At 51.5% G+C, this 10,979-nt stretch overlaps 1 protein-coding gene across 2 annotated transcripts; it reads right to left on the bottom strand.

Moving 5' to 3' along the window:
- Positions 1-853: 853 nt before the first annotated feature.
- Cib3 (calcium and integrin binding family member 3) lies at positions 854-9,992 on the bottom strand. Of its 2 annotated transcripts, XM_038328454.1 has the most exons (6): positions 9,942-9,992; positions 9,733-9,767; positions 6,491-6,602; positions 3,487-3,634; positions 1,920-2,115; positions 854-875 (listed from the first exon to the last, which is right to left on the bottom strand). In XM_038328454.1, the coding sequence occupies exons 1-6, from the start codon at positions 9,990-9,992 to the stop codon at positions 854-856; spliced, it is 564 nt and encodes a 187-aa protein (XP_038184382.1). The 2 variants fall into 2 exon arrangements, with proteins under 2 accessions (XP_038184382.1, XP_038184383.1); XM_038328455.1 differs by lacking the exons at positions 6,491-6,602; positions 9,733-9,767.
- Positions 9,993-10,979: the final 987 nt, after the last annotated feature.

The raw sequence follows: 10,979 nt of genomic DNA, 5'->3' as shown, positions 1-10,979 counted from the left end.
CTCTCTGGTAGCCCTGACTGTCCTGGAACTCACTATGTAGACCAGGCTGGCCTTGAACCACAGAGATCTGCCTCCAGAGTGCTGGGGTTAATGGCGTGCACCACCACCAGCCAGCTATAACTGTTTTCATTTTTAGATGTGTATATGTGGGTGGGTGTGTGCACATAAGTGCAGTTGCTCAAGAAGGCCAGAAGGTGGGGCCTTAGGTCTGCTGGAATGGGAGGTTCAGGCAGTTGAGAGCCACCACCACGTGGCTGCTGGAACCCAACACAGAGACCAAGTCCTCTGCAAGAGCAGCGGGTGCTGTTAATACCTAAGCCATCTCTCCAACCCCAGAACCTGATGTTTTGAATCACCAGAGTGAGGGGGCTGGGAAGATTCTGGGTGACCAGGCTGTGTGGTGGGATATATGGGTACCCTATACAAAGGCCCAGGGACAACCTTGGGCTCCTGGAATTCACAGGACACGGAGGTGTGAGCTGGGAGGTGATGGCACACACCTTTAATCCCAGCTCTCGGGAGGCTGAGGCAGTGTGAGCCCAGTCTGGTCTACAAGAACTAGTTCCAGGACAAGCTCCAAAGCTACAGAGAAACCTTGTCTTGAGGGCTCAAGCTGGCCTCTGGAAAGGACCTTTGGCGTCACCTTGGACTTCCTCTGTATGTTAACTGTGAAGTTCCTGCCCCTCTAGGCCTTGAGGTGTAGAAGCCGGTCTGTTTTATGAATGGAAAATGGTAACCCAGAGTGGGTTTGGCCGCACAGGAAACCGCGAAGATGCCGAGGTAGGTTTAATTCCTGTTTATTCGGAGAGCTCGGGTGGAGATGGGGAAGGATCAGCTGTGTCCTCCGGTGCCGTCAGATGCGGATGTGGAAGGTGCTGTGTGCCGAAAGCAGAGACATCACTGAGAGTTCCCAGTGGACACCCCATGGGACTTAGGCTAGAGGTCAACATCGGGGTCATCCCTCAGGTGGCTTCCATATTATGTTTTTAAAACACCTATCTATTTATTTATTATTTGTGTGTGTGGAGTGTGCCTGGGTCTGTGTATATGCAGCATGTTAAATGCAGGAGCCTAGATCTGGAGTTAGAGACAGTTGTGAGCCACCATGTGGGTGCTGGGAAGAGAACCCAGGTCTCAGTCGAAGCAGGAATTACCCTTAATCACTGAGCCCTCTCACCAGCCCCCGGACTTGTTTTCCATTTGGTTAGCTTTGGGTTTTGAAGTCCTTGTCTCATTCTGTAGTTTGGCATCCTGGAACTCACAACAATCCTCTTGCCTCAGACTTCTGTATGTCTGTCACCGTGGCCAGATCTCCGTGGGGATTTTAAGCGCCTATCTGGATAAGCAGTACCTCCCAGCTCCTTCCCAGACTGGCTATTGGCCCTCTCTGAACATCAGTTTATTACTCTGACAAACTGAAGTGCTTAGGCTTAAAGTGATGACACCGGACTTTAATCCCAGCACTTGGGAGGCAGAGGCAAGTGGATCTCTGTGAGTTCAAGACCCATCTAGTCTACTTAGAGAGTTTCAGGCCAGTCAGGTCTAAATAGTGAGACACTTTCTGAGAAAAAGCAAACCAAGCAAACAAAGGATGGATGTGGCCTTGGGCCACAGAGTCTACCAACTCTGTGTCAGCCATGCCCCCCCCAGCCCTGCAGTCGGGGCTCCATGTCAGCCATGCTCCCCCCAAGCCCTGCAGTCGGGGCTCTGACCCTACTCCAGGATGCCGAGGACAGCTGTGTGACAGTTCACAGCAAAACTGTGGCAGGTGACAGATACACTGCTTCTGTCCACAGATGCCCACAGCCTCCTGGTTATGGTCCTTGGACAAAGTGGGCTGAAGCCACAGAATTTGGGGACGTTCCCTGAGGTCTCAGACGGTGCAGCAGGAATTCTCATCCCTGCATCTGAACCTGCACCTGAGGAAGTCTGGTGCCCGCAGGATCATGTTTTGGAAGTCCTCCAGGGACAGCCGCCCATCATGGTCGCTGTCTGCTTCATCCAGCACCTTCTCACAGACCAGGGTCACCTCCTCAGCACTCAGCTCCCCACGGGTAAGCCTGGTCACCGTCTGCTCCAGGTCCCACGCACAGATGTAGTCATCATTGTTGAAGTCTGTGAAGTGAGGCCGGCAGTAGGGCTGGGGAGACCAGGCGGCAGGAGGACGCCCAGGCACTGAGAGCAATCCCAGCCATTGTGACAACTGTTTCTCTTATACAACACTCATTACATGTCAGGCACCATGATGACTGATTTTCTCTTACGTAAGCAAGCATTTGTTGCGTGCCTTCTGTTTGCCAGCCGTTGGGATAACTTTTCATCTATCCATCCGTCCAGCGAACTGATTTAGCCCTCACTGTGTGTCAGGCACCATGTCCACTCATTTAAGAGATAGTTACTAGGTACTTACTGTGTGTCATATGTGTTCTTTCTTTCTTCCTTCCTTCCTTCCTTCCTTTCTTTCTTTCTTTCTTTCTTTCTTTCTTTCTTTCTTTTCTTTTCTTTTCTTTTTTTTGGCATTCATTCATCTAACAAGTACTAAGTACGAACTGTGTACCGGGCATCACGATAGCTGCTTTTTATTCATTCGCTGACTTTACTGAACAGCTACTGCTTGCCAGCCACTGTCGTCATAATTTGTCCTTCATCAACTCCCCCATACATGCTAAAAGAGTGTGAAAGGGTGTTTTAAGTGTTTAGACCTGCGCCCACGCATGAGCTCCGCACGTGCTCCTGATGACCTTCACAGCAGACGTAGCTGGAACAGGGACACCCAGGACATGCCCAGGAGCACGAGTGGATCATCACCTATGGAGTCTGTGAGCTGTTGGGGCCTGGGAGAGTTTTACAGGTTCATTTACTGAGCGCCTGCTGTTTTTCATTGACTCGCTTGCCTATTGAGTGCCTGTTACGGGCCAGGCCCTGAGGAAGTGCTGCTAGTCCACATGCCCTCATTCAGAAAATACCGAACACCTATATGCACTCCGAACAGAGACAAATAGGGATATGGCTCAGGATGGAGCCCCTGCCTAGAATCCCCAGAGTGAGGGGCTGGGGGCGTGGCTCAGGGTGGAGTCCCTGCCTAGAATCCCCCCCCCCCCGTCCTTGTAAAGGGCTGGGGGCGTGGATCAGGGTGGAGCCCCTGCATAGGATCCCCAGTGAGGGGCTGGGGGCGTGGCTCAGGGGTGGAGCCCCTGCCTAGAATCCCCCAGGGAGGGGCTGTGGGCGTGGCTCGGGGTGGAGCCCCTGCCTAGGATCCCCCAGTAAGGGGCTGTAGATGGTGTTACAAGCGGAGAGCACAGCAAAAGCAAATGTCCTGAGGCTGGAAGCATTTGATAAATTCCAGAAAGGATGAACCTAATGAGACTGGAATAGTGTACAAGGAGGTCTAGGATAGGGTGGAGGCCAGGGCTGTGTGGGCATTGGAGTCCCTGGGGATGTGAGCATTAGATGGTCTCTGGTTCCCACCCCAGGGCCCCCACGCACCATAAATCTTAAAGGCGTAGTAGGCCTTCAGGTCCCGAGGAGCCACCTCGCTCATCACTGAGAACATATCGAGGAAGTTCTCTAAGGTCATGTGACCATCCCCATCTTGAGAGAAGACCTGTGCAATCCTCTGGCGGAAAGGGTTATCCTGGCGACAAGAAGGCAAATATCTGCTCTGCAGGGCTCCCAACCCCACAGGTATCAACCCTGCCCCATTCCCCAGGACCTACGGGGTCTGGAACAGGAAGTCAGGCTTCTACATCTGGGCACCCCAGTTCCAATTCCACAAGATGCTTGAGGGACACGTGACTCAAACTAACCAATCATATACTTCCTGAGGTTTGTACCTCTTTCCAGAGGGGAGTTTTCTAATCTAATTTGTGTGTGTGTGTGTGTGTGTGTGTGTGTGTGTGTGTGTGTGTACATGTGAGTGCAGGTACCCTCTTATATCCCCTCTTGGAGGGAAACATCTTTGTTCCTTTGTTTTTTTGAGACAGGGGTTCTCTGTGAATCCCTGGCCTCGAAATCACAAAATCCTCCTGCCTCTGCCTCCTGAGCGCTGGGATTAAAGGCAAGAGCCACCACCGCCCGGCAGAAAGAAACTTCTTAAGGCACAGATGTAGAAAGGGAAGAGAATGACAAGATGCTCTAGGACTGTGGTTCTCAGCCTTCCCAGTGCTGTGACATTATGACAGTTCCTCATGTAGTGACCCCCCCCCAACCATAAAACTAATTTCATTGCTACTTTATAACTGTAATTTTGATACTGCTATGAATCATAATGTAAACATCTGTGTTTTCCAATGGTCATGGACCCCTGTGGAAGGGTCATTTGACCCCCAAAGGGATCACAACCCACAGATGGAGAATCGCTGGTCTAAGGGAAGGAGAAACATTTCACCCTGCAGGGTAGTTCATTAAGACCTGAAGCGCCCGACTCAATGTAGCCTCAGGAAGTCCCTGAAACTGACCAGATTCACTGGCCCCTTCTTTTCCAAGAGCAGAGATCTCTAAGGACTGCTGATAGATGCTCTCAGACAAGCGGGGCTGCTTAAAAGAGGCTCAGCCATGAAGAGGTTTAGACCAACTGAGTCACTCGGAAGGGATACCCTCAAACCTGCTGAGCAGCCTGCAGGCTGCGCAGGGCACTTCAGGGTCCCAGCTCTGTAAGATGTCACTTGTGCTGGGGTGGGCTTTGGTGATGCAGCTGTCTGTGAGTCATCTTTGCTTCTGTAAGGAACCAGGGATGGTTGGAATAAGAACGACCCCCGTAGGCTCATATATTTGAATGTTTAGTCATCAGGGAATGGCGCTACTTGAGAAGAACTAGGTGTGACCATGTTGATGGAAGTGTGTCACAGAAGGCGGGCTTTGAGGTTTCCAAAGCCCAAGCCAGGCCCAGTGGCTCTGCTTCATCCTGCTACCTGTGGATACGGATGTAGAAATCTCAACCTCTCCAGCATCATGTCCGTCTGTGCGCCACCTTGTTCCCTGCCGTGGTAAAGGACTAAACCTCTGAAACCGCAAGCAAGCTCCAATAAGAGCTGCTGTGGTAAAGGTGCTCCTTCACAGCAATGGAACAGTGACCAAGACAGAACTCCACTGGTTCACCAAGTTGGGCTTTGGTAATACTGTGCATTGGTCTGCCGTCTGGGTGAGTAAATGTCTATTCATATTTCCCCAGGATTGGTGTCACACCACCTCTGAGTGACACTACAAGACAGTGTCAGATCCCATGGAGCTGGGTTACAGGTGGTTCTCTCTACACACACACACACACACACACTCTCCCCATCCACATTCATATTCCCGACACACATCATCCCCCCATACACACTACCACTGCACACACACACTGCCCCTACACACACACACACACACACACACTACACACACACACACATTCTCCCCTTCCACACGAGCCCCTCCACATCCATATTCCTGTCACACATCATCCCCCAACACACACTGCCCCTCCATACACACACACACACACATACTGCCCCTCCACACACACACACTATACACACACACGCACACATTCTCCTCTTCCACACGAGCCCCTCCATATCCATATTCCCGACACACATCATCCCCCTGACACACACTGCCCCTACACACACACACACACACACACACTGCCCCTACACACACACACACACTGCCCCTACACACACACACACTGCCCCTACACACACACACACTGCCCCTACACACACACACACACTCCACACACACATATGCCACCACCATCACACAAACACATCCCTCCTTCTCCACACAAAACACGGATTCTGCATCCACACATACACATACCCACACATTTTGCCCATACGTACATACATTCCCCTCAGAACACACGTGCATAACCTCCCTGCATCCCCTCCACACACATCCTCACACACATACACATGACCCCACACTGCCCACACACACATTGCTCACCCACACATCCCACACACACATACTCATCCACACACACATCCCCAACATGCACCCATCCCCCCCACAGCCACACACATCCCCTGACACATACACATTTTCCCCACATTCCTAACCCACACATCCCCCACATTCTTCACCCTCGGATACCCCCACATTCCCCCACACCCCCCTCCCTACCTTATCGTCCCACACCCTTAGATGTCTCCTTCCCAACTTTCTGATGTCTCCTTCTTTCCTTCCTTACTTTCTTCCTTCCTTCCTTCCTTCATTGTTTTTCTTTTCTTTTTCTTTCCTTTCTTTTCTTTTTTAGGTAGTAGCTCACTGCGTGGCTGACCTGGAACTTGCTATGTAGTTCAGCCCAGCCTCAAACTCAAACAGAGACCTGCTTGCCTCTGCAGGAGATCTGTGTGCCACCACACTCCAGCCCATGGCCTCGTCTCTCTCGTGGTAGCTATGTGTCTCTCTGAGCCCCGTTTTCTTTTCTGTAAAACGGGGTGCCAGCAGCTCCCACCTCACAAGAACATGATGCAGACACCTCTGTCCCCACACCCAGGCCTACCTTCAGCTCTGGCATGCTGCCAATCAGCTCGTAGGGAACCTTCACCTCAGGACAAGTAGTATAGTCGAGGGGCACCAACTGGGGAGCCAGGTCCTGGTAGCGATAGAAGAGTCTGATGCGGGGAGAGAGAAGCCAGGAAAGGCTGAGAGCCTAAAGGCAGTAGGGACTTATCCCTCCCCTTACACACTTGCAGTTCCTCCACAAGGAAGGACACTGGGTCCCCAGGAGCCCAGGCCGGAGTCTGACCCTTGAGCAACAGAGCCAGAGATTGGCACCTCTATTGCCCTCCCCACAGACAAGGCCAAGGTGGAGAGAGGAAGCAGAAACAAGGGAAGGAGGAAGAAGGGCTTCCTGGAGGAGGAGGCTCTGGTGTTGGGCTTACAAGAAGGATCAGGAGTTGACTTGGAAGATGGAGCTAGAGGGAGGTACCAATGACTGATCTATCATTCCAGAGCCAATATTTGAGGGACCTGGCTATAGAACCTATACAATTGATTATTACATCAGCAGGATCCTGCCTCCACTGACTCCTCCACCCAAGTCTCAGGCTTCCTTCATTCTCTCCACACTAGGAGGCAGGTTTCCCCAAGGGGCAGGGCACAGACAAACAGTTTTTGAAACAAAGTCTCCCTATGTAGTCTAGGCTATCTCCCTACATAGTCTAGGCTATCTCCCTATGTAGTCTAGGCTATCTCCCTATGTAGTCTAGGCTATATCACTCTTCCTGCTTCAGCTCCCTAAGGGTGAGAATGGCAGGCTTGTGCTACTACTTCTGGTTGGATTTTTTTTTAAAAAAAGAGAATCTACAAAACACGGGTGATGTCGTACCCTCCTTAGGGTGCACAATAAACCTCAAAGAGACCATCCTTAACATCTCTGATGTCCCCAAGTTGCTAAGAACTTTCTCAGAGAGACAAGGATGTCCCCGGGTTTTCTCATGACTACATACCTGAGAACAGCTGGTGAGCCTCAGTCCTAACCCCATCCCCTTGTATGGGCTGCTCTGGGGCATGCCCCGAGTGTGTTTATCTCTCCTCTGAAAATATTTTTACAGTATGTTATGTATTTATTTGTGTATTTGTACATATGTGTACATATTACAGTGCATATATCAAGGTCAGAGGACAACTTATGGGAGTGGATTCTCTCCTACCGTATGAGTCCTGGGGTTTGAAATTGGCTCTCAGGCTTGGCAGCAAGTCTCTTTTTTTGCTGAGCCATATCGAGGACCCACAGAGTTCGTCTTTCTTTGTGGCATCCAGCGAGTCCCTCTCTCCTCCCAGTCATGGTTTTTCTGTTTGACAATCTGGAAGTTGGGGCCAGTCGAAATGCCAGACTCACCAGGATTCTGCCTGTGTGCCCTGGAAATGGAAGTCCTCCGTGCCCAAGCCTCATGTTGGCCAACGTGACCGTGCCAACTGTCCTCATACAGATAAAGGGCTGATGGGTGAGAAGTGTGCCCATCAATAATGGATGCTCTGTGTCCACACAAGAGGGGCTCGGCCCTGAGCACCCCAGAGCTGAACCCCAGCCAGCTTGGGTTTCATGGCTCCAAGTCACGGATAATGGTCCAAGAGACAGAAGGATGACACAAGAGGTTCATTTGGGCTCAAGCCAGGGACCTGCAGTCACCCAGGAGCCACCCACCCACAGCCAGAATCTCCTTTACGCCACTCACAGCTCAGAGCTGGATCTCAACTCTGCACTGAACTCCCAGCCTCAAAATGTCAGTGAGCCTCTCCAGGGCTCCAGCCCCTTCCTTGGCTCTCTGCTACCTTTGTACAAAACTCTGCCCGTGTGACTGAATGTGACTTCCCAGCCAGCCGTCTCTGACCTGGAGGCAACATCCACGTCAAAGCTTTAACCCTGACGGTGCTACAGCTTGGCTCCCTTCACACCACAGAAGATACCGAGCATGATGGAGCATACTTGTGATCCCAGAACTCAGAGGGAGAGGCAGGCAGATCTCGGTGAGTTTGAGGCCAGCCTGGTCTATAGTGCAAGTTTCAGGACAGTCAGGGCTACACAGAGAAACCATGTTTTGAAATAAAAACAAAAAATGAGCCGGGCGGTGGTGGCACACGCCTTTAATCCCAGCACTCGGGAGGCAGAGTTAGGCGGATCTCTGTGAGTTCGAGGCCATCCTGGTCTACAAGAGCTAGTTCCAGGACAGGCTCTAAAAGAGCTGCAGAGAAACCCTGTCTCGAAAAAACAAAAAAAAAAAAAAACACAAAAAAAAAAAAAAAGAAACATAACAAAAACAAACATAAGCAAAAAACAGAAAACAGAAAAAAAAAAAAAACACCAAGGGGAACCAAAATGACGAAATGGATCATCTGGTAAAGACACTTGCTGACTTGCCACCAAGCCTGATGACCCGAGTTTGACCCCTAAGACCCACATGGTGGGAGGAGAACATCTGAGCCATCTGGATTCCATCCCCAGCACCCAAGGGGGTAGAAAATAACCAACTCCACAAACTGTCATCTGTCCTCTACACATGCATTCCGGCACGTGTGTACACACATCTGCACGCTCACATCATACTCCCTGAAGGGCCCAGACCTTCACCCAACCTCCTACCTGCTTTGACAGCCATGACAGGCTGCAGAAAAGACCCAGCAAGATGTAGGCCCCAGACTCCGCAGGATGTGCTGAGCCCCAACCTTGCCCTAATTACTGGGAAGAAACTGCCAGGTATCCTCCATGTGGTAGGGCACCAATCAGAGGTTGGTGGAATGCAGTACCACTTCCACCAGGTATAGCTACCTTTCGGCAGCTGACCAATCAGCTCAGGACGGGTTCCCCCAGCCCCGAGGTGTGCCAATCCTGAGACTGTTACTCTGCAACTAGAAGACCCCAGACCTCCTCCTTGCTCTACCCCCAATATATACCCTGCCCCATTGCAGCTCGGGGGGCTCTCCTGCTCCACCCACTGTGTCGGATAGACAGAGGGCTCGAATTAACTCATAATTAAAAAGACTCTTTGCTTTTGCATCGGATCTGGTCTCTTGGTGGTTAGGGGAGGGGGAGTCCATACTCTGGGCACAACACTCCCTACCATAATATTTAAAAACAAAACAAAACAAACAAACAAAAAACCTGCAACCAGCTACAATGGCACACACCTGTGATTCCGGGACTTGAGAGGTAAATTTGAGGCTAGTCTGAGCTCCTTCTCAAACAAAACAGTGAAACCAGTGACTAGAAGGTTGTTTTGGGGTGTCACCTCCCCCACTGACCTCATGATCTCCTTCCTCGTGAAGAAAGTACAGTCCTGTGGAAGAGAAATTGGCTTGCCCCAGTCCTGCCTCTGGACTGTGTCTCCACGTACCCCTCCAGTAACTCTGAACCCACGCAGATGTCACAAACGAGGCTCTGCAGAGACTCTTGGCTCCCTGGAACCCAGACCAAGGTGCGCCAGCTGGCAGGACCCGCCACCCACACCCACCTGGTATTCCTCCAGCTGCTCGTGAGTGAACACAGTCTGCTTGTTGCCCATGCTGGGGACCACAGTCTTGAATCCACTGGAACTGAAATTACAGGTGGCTCCTCAGGGGCACCCAGGCACATAGTGTATGAGCAGATGTCCCTGCCCTGGCTGTCACCCGCCCACCCATCCAGTCACCCCAAGCTTAGTGAAGCTCAAGTTACAGTCTGGCTCTCTGGGCAACCATTTGAATGTGTCCCCAGGTGAGCAATGAGGGCTGTGGGAGGTCACAGCGGAGCCAGGCTCATCTCCATCTGGTGAGACTGGTGGCCCAGGACACCTTCAGGGGAAGACCAAACACCAGCTCAAACACCAGCTTTCCCCCTGTAGCTGTGTGGCCCTGGCTAACTGTCCCACTTCTCTGAACCCTGTTTGTGAAATGGAAATTACATTAGCTTCTATATCATAGGATCAGTCTAAAGATGACAGACTTTACAGTGGGTGTGGCTGAGACAGGAGGGTCCTGAGTTTAAGGTCAGCTTGAAGCACCATAGTTAGACCTTATGAGAGAGGAAGAGAGAGAGAGAGAGAGAGAGAGAGAGAGAGAGAGAGAGAGAGGAGGAGGAGGATCCAGGCCATGGTGGCGCACACCTTTAATCTTAACACTTGGGAGGTGATCTCTGTGAATCCAAGGCCAGCCTGGTCTACAGAGCAAGTTCCAGGATAGCCAGGGCCACACAGAGAAACCCTGTCTCAAAGAAAAAAAAGAGAGGAGGAGGAAGAGGCTGGAGGGATGGAAGGAGGGAGGGAGGGAGGGAGGGAGAGAGGGAGGGAGGGAGGGAGGGAGGAAGAAAGGGAGGGAGGGAGAGAGGGAGGGAGGCAGGGAGGGAGGGAAGTAGACTAGGGAGATGCCTCAGCCAATAAAGGTCTTTCTGTGCACATAAGTAACCTTACTGGTGAGGTGTGGGTGGGGTGAGAGTCTGGGGTGGAAGAAGTCAGGGCGCTCTCTGGGGCTCATGGGCCAGCCGACCTGGCCAATCAGAGAGCTCTGTGTTTAGT

The sequence above is a fragment of the Arvicola amphibius genome, chromosome 4 (assembly GCF_903992535.2).
Source record: "Arvicola amphibius chromosome 4, mArvAmp1.2, whole genome shotgun sequence".
Lineage (NCBI taxonomy): Eukaryota > Metazoa > Chordata > Mammalia > Rodentia > Cricetidae > Arvicola > Arvicola amphibius.
Note: the sequence above shows the minus strand (reverse complement) of the source record. Positions and strands in the feature narration are given on the sequence as shown.

Bases quoted from the DNA above. Each gene is read 5' to 3' on its own strand.
- Cib3 (XM_038328454.1), bottom strand. From the start codon at position 9,992: ATGGGCAACAAGCAGACTGTGTTCACTCACGAGCAGCTGGAGGAATAC. The intron at 6,603-9,732 runs GTCAGTGGGGGA...TCCCCGCATCAG, and splicing joins ACGAGGAAGGAGATCATGAG to ACTCTTCTATCGCTACCAGG. The intron at 2,116-3,486 runs GTGCGTGGGGGC...CTCACTTCACAG, and splicing joins CTACGCCTTTAAGATTTATG to ACTTCAACAATGATGACTAC.